General features: G+C 40.5%; 1 protein-coding gene across 2 annotated transcripts; it reads left to right on the forward strand.

Annotated features, from left to right (window-relative positions):
- The first annotated feature begins 1,510 nt into the window (after positions 1-1,510).
- On the forward strand, positions 1,511-18,600 carry LOC128738554 (calumenin). 2 transcript variants are annotated; one of them, XM_053833777.1, is made up of 4 exons: positions 1,511-1,657; positions 16,250-16,469; positions 16,617-17,135; positions 17,195-18,600. In XM_053833777.1, the coding sequence occupies exons 2-4, from the start codon at positions 16,285-16,287 to the stop codon at positions 17,418-17,420; spliced, it is 930 nt and encodes a 309-aa protein (XP_053689752.1). In that variant the 5' UTR covers positions 1,511-1,657; positions 16,250-16,284; the 3' UTR covers positions 17,421-18,600. The 2 variants fall into 2 exon arrangements, with proteins under 2 accessions (XP_053689752.1, XP_053689754.1); XM_053833779.1 differs by lacking the exon at positions 1,511-1,657 and adding an exon at positions 12,644-12,763.
- Positions 18,601-18,905: the final 305 nt, after the last annotated feature.

Genomic DNA, 18,905 nt, shown 5'->3' on the forward strand with positions numbered 1-18,905 from the left:
GGAATTGAACCTGCCATCTTTTGATCCATAAGCACTCACCGTATGATCCGCCCCATTTGCGTCTGCAGAAGAGACAGTGAGAATATCTTTACACCTAAAGCCTAGTCCGTCTAGCGTGAAGCAGTCGATAATGTCGATAGCTGACAAACTTTTGCTGACAGCCGAATTGCGAAATTCTATGATCTGACAGTATGTGTGCTGTGAGCCGAAAGAAAACTTGGTAGAAGTTTGTAAAGCCACTTTAACACCCTTAAGCAGACTTAAAGTAGTTTGAAAGCTGTGAGTCTAATGAAAGCTTCCACTCTACATTTTAACACCTTTAAGCAGCCGTAAAACGGTTTGATGTTTATGGCTGTTTAGAAGCAGATTGTTTAGCAGAAAAATCCACTATTAAGCTTTTTTATCAGCTTTTGGGAGAGAACTGGTTTGAAAAACTTCAAGTAACTTAAACATCTCTTATTTAAACACCATTTGAGTGCTTACTTTATGCAGCTTTGATCGCCTTAAACCAACCCGTAAACAGCCATTGCTCTTGCAATTAAGCTACCGTTGTTACTTGGGCTGTTCTCTGTCGTTTTAGCATCATATATAGCTAATGCCACGTAGGCAATAGAACACCGCCTCTTGTTTCTGATAATAAAGAACAGAAGTTGGCGCAAGTGCTTCATCATGCGCCATGCGTGAGAGTATGTTTGAAACCAAGCTTGAAACTATCAATGTTTCCCTGTTGAATACAACAGATGTCGTTACTTCGTAACGCATATTGTACATTTAGGAAACAGCTGAATTTTTCGCGACAATAAATTTACTGAACACAGTAACCTTACTCTCTTATGCATCTCAGTTTCTTTTGTGTTTATCGCTAATCGCAGTATAACGTTTGACTCTTGAACCAATAAATAGTTGGTAAACATTGTTTTTATTAATTGCATTCATGTTGCGAAATTTAATTTTTTCGAATTGAAATGTCGCAAACATATTCAGCTCCTGGCTCTCGTACGGTATCAAATCACTCTTCAGGACTCTCGGATGACTGGTAGTAAGATGCTATGGGAAGGTATACGAAATGTTTGTTTTTTATCAAAATTAGGCAGAAGCCATGAAAATTAAGTATAACAGATTAGCTGTACCACAAATAAAACATGATTAGTAATTGTTTTTCAGGTAGGAAAACATAAATAAGAAATTTTGATTTTATTACCACTAGAAAAGCGCCATCTCTTGAAAAGCAACGGTTCGCATGGTGTCCTATTGATGCGAAATACCTGAAACTGTGAAAATGGTTAGTTAAATTCGTTTTGTGAAATCATTTTGCGTTTGCCGCCTTTTTCATGTGAGCAACGAAAATATGACGTCATATCAGCCCCCTGGAAAAAGCGGAAAAAGCGGAAAAAGTCATAGAAAGGCCTTTAGTTAGTTGTCACGGTTGTCACGTTGTCACTTGCATAGAATTACAGGAGAAAGCAAACTAATAAAAACAATCCGAAAGAAGGTTGATGCATATGTACGTAAATCAAAAGCATCTGTGAATTTGAAGAGATAACTTTGCTGGAATATATTTGATGTGAGCAAGTGCAAAATGATATAGTTAGCGAACTGGTGAAACGCTTTTACATTGATATCAATTGGGGACATTAAATTTTGTTACTTGAAAAAGGTATGTATACAATAACCATTGAAAGTCTCACATAGTAGTAAATATAATATTAACGAATATATTAATCTTATATTAGCTACATTAGGATAAAAATATATACATTTACGTACGGCTAGTCGTTTTAAATTTCAATTGTTTTGTGATGGTCGAGTCACTTCTTTTCGTTAGCTGTATCATTGTATGTCAGTCCGGTCTATTATATGCCCGTCAGTCAACGCTCAACAGAGTTGGCGAAGCACCGGGATGATTATATTTTATGACTGGCCATAAATGTAAAACTAGAAAGCTTTCGTCATTGCTAGAAAACTATCATTTCAAAGCAGAGACAATTGACTTGTACGGACAAATAAGACTTAGCTTGTATTACATGATTCTTCTCTGACAATCAATGCAACGTTGTGGTCCAGGACTACATTTGATTGCTCGAATAAGAAGCGGTATTTTTTCGACCTTGTAGATGTATTGTATGATTTTTTACATTAACACTTACAATTGCCATCTTGCCAAAAAAACATCTATACCGTCATCCGGGGATATTTGCAACACCGCACCGGGGTAATACTTGTAATACTTTTGCGCATCGCACTTTTAACAGCTTAACCATTTGTAGCCAATGCCGTTTTAAAGAAGGGACGTTTACCTATTGTTTAGTTAAGTTTAAGCAATTACTTATATCATTGTTTTGCTTGTTTTTATACGATTGAAAAGTAATTTCACTTTTAGAGTAGGAAAAATTAATGTGCAAAGTTGCGTTAGTTAATTGACATGACATTATTTTTTATCGTCCAGTTCCTGTCGGGCATGGTTCGATCACTTTGATTCAATTTTGATTCATTTGGCAGTACCGTCTCAGCCAAGCCAAATATGACAATGTTATATATGAGACATTTATAGAACTAGTTCTAATCTACAATTTTTCTGAACAAAGTTTTGCTGTATCTTTTGTAGTTACGGAGCTACAACGCTAGTAACTCATCAGTGACTAAATGAACATTCATTTAGTCACTATGTAATAAGATACTAGCATTGTAGCGTCGTAACTACAAAAGATACAGCAAAACTTTTTTCATCAAAATTATAAATAATAACCTGTTCTACAAATGTCCCATACATAACTTTGTCATATTTGGCCCCGTTATGACGGTACTGTCAAATGAATCAAAATTGAGTCAAAGTGATCGAACCATCCCTGGTTCCTGTACACAATTAGTGCATCATATAAGCTAACAAATAGCAACGTTGAGCTTTGTTTATGTTTTGAACTTGGAGAAGAAACCATGAATTTGTGTCATTACTTCCAATATGACTTGGCTTGCGGCACTTGTAAAATAGATATTTATCGTAATAGACAGTATGTACAAAGTAAGTTTGCATCTGTACGATATTATTTTGTCTACTGCCATCTCCAGAAAAATTAAAATTGTGAAAAATTCCACGTGCCTTGAAACGGCAATTGGGAGTTCGCTGACATGCTGCATTTTCGCCGAATATCTTTAAAAAAGCGATAGGGGAAATTGGGAAACAAAACATGCCTCCAGTATCTATTGTTTTTATACAAATACATTCAAAATATCTAAAAATAGTCATTCGCTGTGTGATATTAAATTTAAAATCATAAGAAACGCAAAATCAGAAAAGTATTGCAAGCAGCCCCGTTTACTGGGTAACTTGCAACACTCCTATTTTCGGCTCATTCTACAGATTCATTTAGTTGATCTTTTTTCTCATAATCATAAGTCAAAAGTACTGACCACTATACAAGCTTTGGCTACTTACACTTGGACCTAAATGGTACACTTCGAAAGTTATACCAAGTCAAAGTTCAAAAGTGTTGCAAGTACCCCCGGACGACGGTACCGAAAATGGCCATTGCATATCATAGACAACAGTACACACCATGGGTGGCTGATATAGTGTACCTGTAAGTAACGGTCAGTAAACCGTGATTTTCTGCGAAATGGTGCTTTCTGGCGAATGGAATTCTGGGAAACGGGTTCCGGGGGAATGGTATACAATCATTTTGGATTAAATTAGGCAGGTTTTTGGATTAGAGCACTTTTTTGACGACTTTGACCTACCTGAGAATAGAAGAAGAAAAAGAAGAAAGCAGTCGTCTACGTCAGCGGTTCCCAAAAGGGGGTTCGCGAACCCCCAGGGGTTCGCCAAAAGTTTTAGGGGGTTCGCGAAAAATTTGGCAGTAATGGCGGACGATTCGATTGGATGTGTGAGATGAGTGATGCCAAACCAGTGCAAGTAAAATACCAATCAGTTTGGAGTCATTGTTGAATTCACCAGCAGAATTTCAGATAAAACATTGGGGATAATCGATTAGCGGAGATATGCGAAAGTCAGCATTGAGAGTGGCTAAAATAACAGCCCGTCAACAATTTGGTACTGGAGAAAAATTCGCGTAAACTCTGAGGCGTCATCGTTAGCTAAAATTGAAGCAGCAATAATAAGTATGAAGTCCAGCAAAGCATGATGGTATTATCGGAACAAATGTGCACCAGCTGCTCAGAGTGTAAGCAGGACATCTTACTGATACAGGAGTATGTTACTTTGTACCACTTTCAAAATAATCTGCAAGGTCTTAATTGGACTCAGAAGAACATTTACGCTACTCTCTGGTGGCAGCTAGTTAGATTCCGTGCTGACCGATCATGGGTGGATCATATCACGACGCTCCGTATTATGTTGGAGAAAATCCAAGGATTCCAGGACTTCCATGGACTATTTATTGATATTAAAATGTAAATCTTGAAAGCACCTGGGGCACATTTTTAGTTGTAACCATTAATAGTATGTCGAATTGTAGATTACCCTGAAACACTTTGACAATGCAACAATGACGACGACGACATACTGTTCCAACTGCGATCTGATATAAAGAACCAGCTTGACTGCTCCGATAGCTCCAAGGCAGCATGTCAACGTTGCTAAATCGACACTAATAATCCCTCCAATTTCGCAGTAGCTGAACAACCAGTTGAGGGAGGGAAGTTTACCAAGACTCGACACACATGGACCAGTGGTGCCTTTGTAAGTCTTCGAAATGTTTGGCGCTCAAATCAAAGCCTCCATCACTGATGTTTTTTTTTTTTTTTTTTTTTTTTTTTTTTTAAGAGACTTTGCCTATTTGGCATTCGCCTCTGTTTATTGATAGTAATAATTCAAATATGATTGTACAGTTTTGTAAGTTTTAAAAATTTTAGTACTTTTTCTTCCATTTTCTTGTTGTTACTTAAGGTCTTTCTCATGTTGTTAGGTAGTCCAGTTCTTCTCCTTTCATTGGCGTATTTGCAGCAATCGAGTAATATGTGATGAACAGTAATTGGTTCGTGGCAGAGATCACATATCGTAGGGGGTTTCTTTTCGAACAGGTGTTCTTTATTTAGCCGGGTATGCCCTAGGCGCAATCTCGTTAGTATTATCTGTTCCCGCCTTATTTTTCTGTCATTCCATTTCTTTATGGTTCCCTTGATGGATCTAAGGCCTCTTGTATCTATGGCATTCCAGTTAGATTGATGTTTTCTTAGCAACATCTTTTTACACCAGCCAACCGCATCTTTTGCAGGAACTGAGTGGTACACCATCTCCGCATTTCGTCCTTCACGAGCCATATTGTCCACCTCTTCATTTCCGTTGATTCCCTGATGACCGGGTACCCAGCAGAGAGTAATTTGCTTATCTTTTATTTCATTTTCAATTTTTTGGATAAAAGGATGACGCGATACCCCTTTTTCTAATTCATGTAGACAGCTTGCCGAATCGGTGAATATTACACTTTTATTTTGAATTTGTTTTGTGGCTTTCGCGATTGCAGCAGCTTCCGCTGAATATACGGAACATTCATTGCGAAGGCTTCCACTGAGCCGGTAATTTGGGCCTAAGATTCCAACTCCAACTTTCGATTGTGCTAGTGAACCGTCTGTAAACCAAAGATCGCAATCGGCGTATTTGTTTTCCACATGTTTTTGGAATAATTCTTGGGCAATAGGACGCCCTTGACCAACTTTGAAGCGTTTTTTTAAAAACCAGTCGATTTGTGGGTTCGCTTTATGCCAAGGTCTGCCTAGTTTAGTGTGGATTTTTGCGATTTTCGGCAGTTGTTGACTGGTTAGGGTATCGAGTGCTAGATTGGCCTTTTCCCATACTGTTTTTGTTGAAGCCCTTTCTCTTTCCATGATTCTGCAAGCCTTTTTTGCCAGCGTTAAGGTTGCCACAAATTCCCACGGAAGTTGTGCTGCTTCTACCATCATTGGTTGTATTGGCGTTGTTCGAAGGGCACCTGATGTCGTCCGGATAACAGCGTTATAGATTGAAGTGAGCTGGATAACGTTCTGCCACCTGAGTACCTCAAGTCCATAAAACAATTTGGATAGGACGATAGCGTAGCCAATTCTTTCGAGAGTGTTCCTATCAGCCCATCGAGTAATGGCTTTCAGTAGATTAAGGCGACTTTTGCATTCTTCGACCAGCTTTTTGGTGTGGCTGTTGAAGAAACATTTTCTGTCGAAAATCACACCTAGGATTCTAGCGGTTTTTGGTCTTTGGAGTTCGACTCCGTCCATGATTATCTTCCCTCCTTCGAGTTGCCATTTTCGGTGTTTTTTTAATTTGCAGCAGTGCATGGTTGCAGATTTATCGGCTGAAATTTCGAAACCAACGCTGGCAGCCCATTTCGATATCGCTTGGGTGGCTCTTTCTAATCTTACTCGCAAGTATTTGACCATTTTTCCAGTACTTATAACCACAATATCGTCCGCATAGACAAATACGCGAACGTTCTTAGGAGCGGCACTAAAGATAGGGTTGATAGCCAACAAGAATAGTGTCACAGATAGCACCGACCCTTGGGGCACACCATTTTCTTGGATTTTGGCTTGTGATAAAGATCCTCCAAAGCACACTTGAAAGGATCTTTCGTCGAGGAAATTGCTTATGAATTGTATCATGTTCTTTCCTGGGTGGTTGCTGATAATCCTATCCATCACGTGACGGTGCCATACACGATCGTAAGCCTTTTTTATGTCCAGAACGACGATTTCACAATGCTCTCCCTTATCTGCTGATTTCGTTATCACATGGTCTAGTTCTGAGAGATAGTCGCTTGTACCCATTCCTTTGCGAAAGGCAAACTGATGTGGGTGGAAGGCTCCGTTTGTTTCTAGGTGGGTAGATAATCTACGATTGACCATCCTTTCGAAGGTTTTGGCCATACAGCTGGTCAAAGAGATTGGACGAAATTGGTTGATATCCTTGCTGTTTTTCCCGGATTTCGGTATCGGGATCACGATGCTTTGTTTCCATGAGGCCGGAATTATACCATTAGACCAGATATGGTTAAAAGCCTTTAGAAGGGTGCATTTGCAGTGGAGTGGAAGGCGTTTGAGCATCGGGTATCCAATGCCATCGGGACCCGTTGATGAACTTTTAGTGGCATCTAGAGCTCGTATTAGTTCGTCTATTGAAAAATCCTTGTCTAGGGGTGAGGCTTCTTCGCAATTGTAGCCGAGGTCGAGTTCTTCACGATTTCGTTTCAGTTGTTGAAATTCTTTTGGGTAGTTGGCTGTAGATGAGGTTGATGCAAAGAATTCGGCAAAGTGCTCAGCGATTTCCTGGGGGTCATCCACTTGTTTCCCGTCAATCATGATGCTGTGGACTCCAGTATGTTTTTTCTTTGCAAGTTTGTTGTAGCTTTGCCACAATTCCGACGAGCTCGCATTTCCGTTGAAGATTTCCACGAATTCTTCCCACGATGCCTGTTTGGCTTCCGTAATAATATTTCTGGCTTGTTTATTTGCTTCTAGGTATTCCAAGCGTGCAGATTCCTTGTTTGGGCCATCCGTTTTCAGTTTACGAAGTTTCCTCAAAGCTTTTCTTCGTTTTTTCACCGCCATCGCTGTCTGTTGGTTCCACCAAACCTGGTTCCTCTTCCCAATTTTTCCACTTGATTTTGGGATTGAAACTGATGCAGCCTGGATAATATTGGCCGTGATATTGTCGATTGGCATAGTCGAGCCAGCTGGAATTTTTTCATCAATTTGCGCTTCAAAAGCGGTCCAGTCTGCGTCCTTGAAAAGCCATCTTTTGCGATAGAAGATGTTTCGGAGCGTATCATGGGACCGTATAAAGATAGGGAAATGGTCACTTCCATAGCTGTCTTGGTCTACTGACCATGAAAGGTTAGGAACAAGATTAGTGGAAGCGAAAGAAACATCTATTGATGAGAATGCTCCAGACGAACAGTGTACATGAGTTGGTGCTCCATTATTCAGCGCGATAAGATTATTATCAACGGCCCATTCCAGAATTCTGCGACCTCGGGCAGTGGAGGTTGATGAACCCCAGACCTCATGTTTCGCGTTGAAGTCTCCACAAATTAAGTAGGGGGGTTCACTTGTTCTTAGGAGTTCGTTAAGCTCGTCAACCAGGTTATCGTTGCTCGCATTATTTGGAATATATAGCGAAATAACCGTTATGTTCCATGGTTCGCCAATGTTGGCTATACAGGCGTGCATTTCTGTGGGATTGTCTATGAGTTGGTAACAGAGGTCGGTCCGAATTCCCAAACCGGCGGTTCCCTTTCCTAGACTCGCTGGACGATTATGTGTTATCCAGTTGTATTTATTGCACAAGAGGTTGTTGGTTTTATCGGTCATCATTTCTTGTAGACAGATTACCGCCGGTGTATTTTCATCAGCGAGTTTTTTGAATTCAGCATAGTTTCCCCATACGCTTCGTACATTCCATTGCAGAAGGAACGTTTTATTGTTGTTTGTGCTGGCTTCGGAGATATCGCTGAATTGGCTTTCGTTCTCGTTGTCTCGTATTCGTCTGGATTCAGTGCCTGAAGGAGGGGAGGTAACTGGGGAGAATCGTCGTTTTTTGATAAACTTGGTTGTACTTGCCTGTACGGACAGGCTCCCCACACCGGCAGCCGCTGTAGGGTCAGTCCGGAGTTCGGGAACATCTACAGTCAGGGCCGATGTGAGGGCATGCCCGGGGTTAACGGACCCCATGCCGGTAGCAGTTGCGAATTGTGGGAGATGGAGTGACGTTGTAGGTGGTGGAGAAAGGTAGTGATGTTGCGGTGTTGGAACTGGTATTCGAGAGCTTGAGCCCTCTCCTGGATCCCATAGCTGGTAGAAGTCACGCATAGCTGATGAAGGAAAAACAGCTAGGAAGTCTGGACGGTTTATTGAAAAAGTTGATCTACTTGCCTGTGAATACAGGCCCCCCACACCGGTAGCCGCTGCAGGATCAGTCCGAGATTCGGGAACATCTACAGTCGGGACCGGCGTGAGGAAGTACCTGTTGGATGCGTTGCTGTGGTCATTGTTGGTGCTGATGGTGGTGTTGAATCTGGTGGGCTGGTTATTATGCATTGGTGGTGGTTTACTGGGAGTTTTGTTTATGGTAAGTTGAAGAATCTTCGCCAGAGTCTATTTCGTAATCAGAAATTTCCACCATTGGCTCCCCTGGGTTTGAAGCGGTGAGCTGACGTGTTGATGGCAGTTGCGGTTTTTTAACAGGGGGTCGGCTGTTTTCAGGGGAAATCTCTTGATTCCGTTGAGAGGGGGTCGATCGATCATTCAAGCGCTTTGATTTTCGCCTAGGGTCAGTTTCACTTTCGTTAGTAGTATTTGTTTCATATTGAGTTTTTTCTTGGAGTTTCAGAATGTAGTTTCTCATGGCAAGATTTTTCTTCTCAAGCTGGTTGTATGCTTGCTCTTGCTGCTTGACAGTTTTAAGCAGGTTGTTGAATTCGTGGTCCTTTTGTGCTTGCGCTTTGAGAATTGCGTCTAGTTTTTGTTCCAATGCTTCATTTTGTTTAACTTTTTCGGTTAGTAGAGCGATCAGTTCATCTTTTTTCTTATTTTCGTCTTGTAGCGCATTCAGTCTAACCCTATCAAGCCGTGGTTGAGCAGCTGCTTGAGAGTATGTAGTGAGTCCGGTGGCTACGCGCTTTCTAGCTTCATCGTATGAGAGATTAAGATCGATTTTGGTTTGGATGACAGCTTTTTCTTCTTTGTATTTTTCACATTTACGGCTAGACGGCCTGTGGCTTTCGTTACAGTGGAGGCAATGAGGGTTATCTTCGCATGATTCTCTACCATCTTCATGTGTTTGCGAGCAATTGTAGCATCTCGTTGGGCCAGAACATTTGGTTTTGGTGTGCCCATACAGGTAGCATTGGAAACAAAGCATGGGCTCAGGGTAGTACATGCGAGTTTCGATTCGCAGCAGACCAACTTTTATATATTTAGGGTATGTTGCTTGGTTCATGGTCAAAATACAAACTGGTGTATTTTTTATTCGTTTCACCGCTTTCACTCGTTGATTCTCCAGCTCACTTAGTAGTTCATCATCGGTCATGTCAGCAAGGTCCCACGATGCAATAACGCAACGGCAAGAATTAAGTGTAGGGTGCAGTTTAATTTCGATTTCTGTTCCATCTGATAAGTAAGTGAGATTGAGTAGCATTTCAATCTGCTTCGATTTTCTTGTTTTGAGTATGTATTGTGATCCCCTTTCTATTGTTCGTGCGCTTTCAATATGGCCGACTAGCGCTTCGATGCTTTTCCCAATTAGGACAGGTTTTTTTGGTAGCGGACCTCCATCTTTGCCAGTCATAAGTAAAGTTGTTACTGCTCCGAAATCATTTTGAGGGTCCAAGAATGCAGGAAAACTTCTTCCGGGAGGTTCTCCGGAACCACCCCCACTGCTGGAGGCCATCTGGCCTCGGTAGGATGAGATATTTATTTATTCACCTTCTTGGGGCTCTTCGATCACTAACAAGTCGTTTTTTATTATTTTTAAACACACCTCTACACTACTAAACAACGGAACGGTTGAGTAAGCCGGTCCGAATACCACGAAGTACACTAGGAAACTGATCGAGATTACGCGCCCGATTTAAATCACGGCTTTCGTTGTTGCAACAATGCGACGCTACAACAAAACTAGCTTAAACGAAAAAACGATCCGCTCCGAACGAATTGTCGAGCCGAACTGGACTGATGTTACTAGCGCCAAATACAAACAGGAATGCGGGAGCATAGATTAAAGTAGATCGGGCATACCTTGAAAAGACATGTGAACGAAATTGATTGAGTTCTCTTGTGACAGCTCACTCGATGAAGAATTTGTACGAGATGTAAGAGTTGTATCAAATGTAAGCAGTTGCTTACATTTTGAGTAAATGTGTTTCATGCACATCTCGGGGGCACTCTCGAGTCCCTGTGAGATGCGGCGAAGGTTGAGTGAGACAAGATGACGGCTTATCTTGTGTGCTTTTCAACATCACTCTTGATAGTCCGAAGAGCGGGCATCGAAACGAGAGGCAAAGGTAGTCCACTCCTAGACTTCGTAGATGACTTTGTTGTTATAGCCAGGAATGAAAAAAGTTCTCTTTAACAACCCCACCGGCACCAGCAACAGAGGGACCCAACGTGCAAGATGGCTCGACCAAATCGAAAGCGACTTGCGACGGCGAGACTAGGCGACCTCTGGATGGTCACCAGAACCAGAGTGAGACTCATATGAAATTGGTAACCCAGAATCGAGTCGAATGAAGACGATTGTTTCAAATATCACGAGTCACCTCGGCTCTACCCGGACAATGACGATGACATTTGTTTATGGTTTACAAAGAAGGGATTTCTCATTTCTGATAACCTATTTTGGTCAATGTTCTTCAATAAAATGTTACACATAAAGTCATATGAATTGATTTTTTTGCAGGGGTTCATTTTTTTGTGAAATATCGTCAGGGGGTTCGCGGACAAAAAAAGGTTGGGAACCGCAGTACGTGGTATCTGGATGACTTCTAATCCTAAGGTCTCTTACAGATTCTTCCATTCGAGATTGGAATATATGCGACGCTGCGTCAGTGTCGTATCTCGAGGCCAACTGGGACACTTATAGGCTTTATTTATCACATTTGATTTCAATTATTTAGTTGTATAAAAATTTTATTTCAAGTTACGTATAATTTTTAGAAATTTTCACGATTAATCATTAGTTACACGTCGTTATCGGTGCAACAAGCTAAAAATATTGTATAAGCCGAATAATAATATTTGATATTGGTATGATTAAAAATTTTTATTCGGTTGCATGGCCAATTCGTTATATATTCGTTGTTTCGACTGTTGTAATATTTCTTATGTTCTCAGCAAGAAAACCATATGAACTTCTTACTTTTAAAATTTAGAGTTAAATGATATTTGAAAATCTATTCACTGGTAATAATTTGCAACAATCGTATTAATTAGTAACCATATTTTAACGAATTCGACCTCGTATACCATTTTCACAAATATCGATACAAAAAAATACGATATATTGAGCTCATTGACGGAACTAGCCCTTATTGGTAGGGGGGGGGGGGGGGCAATAGCCCCCGGCAGGTCATTTTTCTAGACCAGGTCAATTTTTCTAGGGGGGGTTAAATCTCCCCTCCCTAATTCCGCCAATGATTGAGCTAGGTCATTCGTACAATATATGAAAAACGAATAAAATGCATTCGGGGGTAGCACTAGCTGACGCTTCGTTTGTCCGTGTTCCAGATTCGAGTATGCTGCGAAATTGTTTTAACATGATTTTTTCATCTACCCCATAGTGTTCGGAAAAGCTATTATTATACATTGATGCTGTACGCGCCGTACGCTGTGCGGTCTCTCGATGGTTGATTCTTGATTTGTGTAGGAGATGCTGGAATTCAGCTTTGCTCCTTATCGGAGAGCGTTGCAAATGCATGTATTTTAAACACATGTGGTCGAGTAGAAAAAATCTTTGAAACAGCATGCACACAAATGAGTGGCATATATTCTTAGCTAGAAAGTGTGTGCAAGGGAACGAACATGCACAATATTGTTGAGTTTATGTTTCGTTTTTGATGTTAAACGAAATGTGTCCATATTTCCTCTGTCTAGTGGACTGTTTAGTAGAAATCTGAACGCCGGGTGGAAATGAACTCGAATGCTAATCGTGCTGCACGGTGATAGTTTTGCTGACGTGGCTTGACCAACGTGGCAGTTTTGCTGTAATTACTTCTATAGTACCGGCCAAGAAAGTGGAGTGTGATTGCAATTAATTGGAGTAAGTTATATGTGCAAGTGGAAAATATGCTAAGCGACATCGAGAATAGCAGTGCGTTTTTATATAGTCACCGACATATCAAAAATCGAATGATTTTGGATGTATTAACTTCACGCCGCGGTTGGCTTTTGGATTTCAGCATTAACATCGTTTAAGATCAATTTTCATTCAGACCAAGTGTGAAATAATCAAAATCTAATTTGAAACATGATCAACGAATATATATATGGATCCCCTCTCCCTCGCTTTTAGAGCCACACACAAAATTCATTTTGAATGGATAATATGAAAAATGTATCCAGAACAGATTTTTTGACATTTTGGTTTCAATATTACAACACTCAAGAGCATGCATTCAAGAGTTATCATCTTCTATCAACAAAAATTCTAGTAATGTGCGAAAAAAATTATTGTGTGAATTGTGTTCATTTTTACTTTTGAAGAAAAGGAACATCTGCATTTCGTTTAAATGCAAATGTAATTGCAAATCTGTTTAAAAACATGAAAGGGTAAATTGTTGGACATAAAAGTCGAAAAAGAAATTTTTAGAATATTTCTTACTTGGTACCCACGCAGATAAAAATTTTCGCAAGAAAATTAAAACTTCAGCTTCTTTTGATTGTACTTTCATGAAAAAACAATCATTAGCTTGATCGCATAGTTTTCACCATGTTGCTTGTAAAGCTAAACTTGCTTATTGTGAAGCTTTTAAATGAAAAATGGTGAACGATTTCCTCGTTTTTTAGATTATGTTTGAATCAAATTTTTCTACGGGTCTAGCACATGATACATAGCTTTCTTTTGAAGTGCAATTTCGAATTACATTGAGGATTAACTTCAAATACAAGAAAATTAAAGATTAATTTTGGTACTTTTCATACGAAATTTCTCTGCTCAAGACAAATCAAAACTGCTGACGCAGATCGAAAGCGAAGCTAATGAATACAAATTATAGCCGCCACGTTTAGGCAGAGGATCTAGAATTTTCCGTTTTTAGCCAGTTTTTGTTCCGAACACTCGTTGTGTACGTTGATAGCAACCGATATCGGATAGTGTGATGAGCACTACGGCTAGCTCCCCAGCTCAAATTTGCTAGAAGTATCTCCATCTGTACTCTCTCTCTGTACCAGCCAGCCTCTACCTACGGTTAATATACCGATGTTGTCCGCAAAACCTAAGAGCATCTACCTTTTCAATAGCACCTTCTCTTCTATTGCAATGTTGAACAATGATGTCGTCGCTTGAGTGAATGTTTTCTCGTAAAACTCCTCACGTCCATCCTCATGTCGCGAACACCTGTGAATTTGCATCTTTGACTGTCCTGGACATTCTCCATTCCATGGATCTTCTTTAGAAGCTGATAGAACTCCGCGTTACGGGGGTTTTCGTCTGTCTGTGCGTACACGTCGATTAGACTGTAGCTGAAGAATTAGCCTTGAATTCTAAACACACAGACGGTCGAAAGCTGCTCGGATGCTTGGCTTATCGGGGACTTCAACCTACCTGGGCTTTTGTGACAACCATCCAGTAATGGTTGTTTTTTCATCCGGATCCCGTTCACTCCACTGTGCACCTCGGAGTATTACGCTTCTCGATTGCTATAGCTCTGCCACATTACGACAGATCAACCACGTGACCAACAAGAACAATCGCAGTTTCGATCTCTGCTTCGTCAGAGTATAGGATGTTGCTCCAGTGATTTCGCTCGCTCCGTCGTCTCTGGTTAACGAGAAATTAGTGATCATCTTTTAATAATGATTACGATGATTGCTCTTCATAGCGCTTTAACAGAAATTTTTCAAGTACATTCTGTAAATTTCTTTTAATAAATGATCACCTGATTGATAATGTACAGTCAACATTCGTTCGTTGGGCTATCTTTAAGTGGGCTACGTTTTAAACGGGCTCCCGTTAATTGAGGGTCTCGAGTTCCACAAGGCAGTCACCTGGGACCGTTTATCTTCCTACTGTTCTTCAACGATGTTAAACACGTTCTTAAAGGCGCTTGCCTATTCTACAACTTGGATTGGTGCAATTTGAACGGCATGCTCGTTAATTCAGAAAACTGCTCCATTATTTCATTAACCCGAGAGGCACGATTTTTACCAAGAGTAGCCAACTTCTAGGCTTTGCAGATGACTACGATATCATTGCCAGGAACTTTGCGACGGCGGAGGCAATCTACGCCAGAGTGAAAGCGGAGTCTAGGAGAATTGGGCTAAAAATAAATGCGTCGAAGACCAAATACATGAAAGGAAGAGGCTCAAAGGAAACAAATGCGCGCCTCCCACGGACGGTAACCGTTGACGGCGACGAACTAGAAGTGGTAGAAGAGTTCGTGTATTTGGGATAGCTGGTGACCGCGGACAACAACACTAGCAAGGAGATCCAGCGGCGCATCCAAGCGGGAAATCGGGCCTACTTTGCCCTTCGTAAAACGCTGCGATCAGGAAGCATACGCCGCCGCACGAAGCTAACAATGTACAAAACCATTATTAGACCGGTAGTTCTTTATGGACTTGAAGCCGTGACGCTGCTTACGGAGGACATACGCGCCCTTGCCGTGTTTGAGCGGAAAGTGCTGCGGACGATATTTGGCGGAGTACAAACTGAAAGCGGAGAGTGGCGGAGGCGTATGAATCACGAGCTACAGGCACTGCTTGGGGAGACTCCCATCGTACATCGCGAAAGTTAGCAGGCTACGGTGGGCCGGACACGTCGTAAGGATGCCGGACAACAGTGCGACGAAAACGGTCCTCTTCAACAACCCCACCGGCACCAGGAACAGGGGGGCCCAACATGCACGAAGGCTCGACCAGGTCGAAAGCGATTTGCGACTTCTGAGACGACTAGGAAATTGGCGACGAGTGGCCCAAGACCAAGTTGAATGGAGACGATTGTTTGAAACAGCACGAGCCACCCCGGCTCTATGCTGCTGAAGAAGAAGAAGAATTTCATTAACCCGTATTCGTCAACCTGTGATATTTATTACGAGCTCAACAGTAGTAAAATCCAACGTATCGACCAGGTGAAGAAACTCTGCGTTATTTTGGACAGTCAGTTGCTGCTTAGGCATCCCATTGCCTATGTTTTGATAGTGGACACAGAACTTTTGGACGCGTCGCTAAGGGCTCCACCAATGTGTATTGTCTCAAGGCATTATACTGCTCACCCATCCGTTCGAAGCTCAAATACGGTTCCAATGTCTGGCATCTATATTATCAAAATGGGATGGCAAGGATTGAGTCGGGTCAACGCCGTTTTGCTCACCGTCAGCTACCCTCTCTTATCTAATATTCCACTCATTTGCCTTATGCTGATCTGTTTGGATACTAAAAATATCTTTTTTGACTGCCTCGTCTATTGGAAATCTTGCCTTTATAAAAAATTAGATTTTTATATCATCGATTCATCAGTAAAATTTAGCAGCTATCTTTTCGAATATACGCACCATGTCGATTTATACATTTCTTCATATCTTTACAGCACAGCCCTATTAAAACTAACAAAAAACTATTAAAATGCTGGTCATATTGGTATCGTCAGTCGTTTGCTTGCTGTTCAACTGTGGGGCTTCGGCCATTCCCAAGACGGATCATTACCCAAAGTTCGAGCACAACAAAGAGTACGATCACGAAGCGTTTCTGGGAGAAGAAGCAAAAACTTTCGACCAGTTGGAACCGGAGGAAAGCCGACGACGGTTGGGGTAAGGTGTTGTTGCTAATGTGCGAGATCTGTGGCATAGATTTTTATATATGTCACGCTTGTTGAAAAGTGTAATTAGTTTAGATTAGCTTGTCTCAGTCTGTATTGGTTGTCTCTTTACGGTGGCTGTTTTTCTGTTTCATTACAGAATTATTGTTGATAAAATAGACTCAGACAAAGATAACTTTGTTAATTTATCAGAACTGAAGGCGTGGATTCAATACACGCAACGGAGGTACATTGAGGATGATGTCAGCCGCCAATGGAAACAGCATAATCCGAACGGTTCCGAGCTGATTCATTGGGAAACTTATCGGAAAAACGTGTATGGATTTCTAGACGACATGGATCCTAAAGAGGTTGAGCAAGGTGATGAACATTTTTCCTATAAATCAATGCTAACGCGTGACCGCCGCCGGTGGAGTGTCGCGGATCGCGATGGGGACGATGAGTTGAATAGAACCGAATTCACCGAATTTCTTCATCCGGAAGAGAGTCCCTACATGAGAGATATTGTGGTACAGGAAACAATCGAAGACATCGACAAAGATCACGACGGTAAGGTGTCGGTGGAAGAATATATCGGCGATATGTATCGGGTTTCTGAGGACAACGAAGAGGAACCGGACTGGGTGAGGCATGAGCGGGAAACATTCGAACAGTTCCGGTACGTCTGAGATGTTTGTTTTAATTTTTAAACTTAATGGCTTATGTTTTGCTCTCTAGGGATCGAAACAAAGACGGTTTTATGGATCACTCGGAAGTGAAAGATTGGATCGTGCCAGCTGATTTTGATCATGCCGAAGCGGAAGCACATCACCTAATTTATGAGGCTGATTCGGATGCGGATGAGAAACTAACCAAAGAAGAGATTATCAATAAGTACGATTTGTTTGTGGGGTCGCAGGCAACCGATTTTGGCGAAGCTTTGACACGCCATGATGAATTCTAGGTAGGTTTTTTGTATTGATACGATACGTAGAAACTCGAATGATAAATCACTTAATTAGTACGTTTTGGGCATTAATTTTGACAATTTAATCAATACTCAGAAGGTATAATAAGTAACATGTGCCAGAAACGAAGCATACTGAATTGTACTAATTTCTTTTGAGAAGGTTAAACATATTGCTGTATTAATTGTTTAACAATAGCTATTATCAGTAACAAACATAAAACAACTGATTGAGTTACAGGCAATGTTTAAGTCAGTATTGCATTTAATAAATTATAGTTCATTTTCAGCTAGTTGTGTTTTCCTGCTTTAGTAAATCTTCGGTCGACCCTAGCTTTTATCTTTCAACGCAATATTTTAGATAAGTATGTTTAATTTCATTATTGGATTTTATATGAGAACAAAACACATTCTACACATAAGAGAGGAAGCCAAACTAACCCAGCATGGATTAAACTGAATATAGAATCACATTGGCGTTTACGCAAAAAGATATCGTACCTTTTTTGTAATTTTTCACAGGATTTTCGGATAGCAGTTAGAAATGAGGGACAATAAGTTGATTTTAATTTTTTCAATTTTGCATCAGCTTTCTCTCAGGACAGTGTCATATTTACAGAGATGGATTGCATGTTTACATTTGAGTTTCCTGTTTCAACAAATTATTTTCATATAACGATTCGTTTTCAAATCATTCTTTCCATTGTTCTACTCAATACAATTACATGTGATGATCAATACATGTGGTAATGTCAACGTTCTGTATTTTACAAGCGCGATTGGGCTAGTGTCGCTTTGCCAGATGCACTTATGGGTTGTTGTTATTCGTATAAATTTATATACTTTGAGGTGAAACGCAGCGGTAACTTGGCCACAATTACAGAAGAGACTTTGTCCTTTCCGGCAAGAATTTGCCATTTATGTTTAATTTTAAATCAGAAGCGACTAGAAAAAAAAAACAATGTTTACAGAAATATTAACTAAACTTTTTCAGGCCGTTGTCTTTTGTGGTTGAGACTAGATCCGTTTGAAAAAAATGCTTTGAACCTAAAACAGATATGTTATCCAAATTTGATCCTTCCTGTAAAACCATTTTTACTAATTCTCTTTGTCTTATGTAAGTAATATTAATCTTATGTTTTACCGATTAATTACATTAATTCGTTTCACTTGCTCACTGGGGACTCGTTTTTTATTATTTTCCTTATAAATTTTTCTATTGATGGCAATAATAGGTTTATGCAATGTTTGTTCTCATTTGGTGCGGTTATTTACAGTGCAAGAATAAAAATAAATCAACAACTTGATTACTTAAATGCTACGAGATAAACAGTAGTTCGTTTGTATGTTTGATTTCGAAGAATTAATATTCCGCGCTGTTGCGACTAGATTATGCAAGATGTGTACACTTTTTTGTTCGTTTGCCTGCTGTGGTATGTATAATGTCTCATTTTCGACAAATCACATTTATCCGAATGAATA

This window comes from Sabethes cyaneus, chromosome 2 (assembly GCF_943734655.1).
Source record: "Sabethes cyaneus chromosome 2, idSabCyanKW18_F2, whole genome shotgun sequence".
Lineage (NCBI taxonomy): Eukaryota > Metazoa > Arthropoda > Insecta > Diptera > Culicidae > Sabethes > Sabethes cyaneus.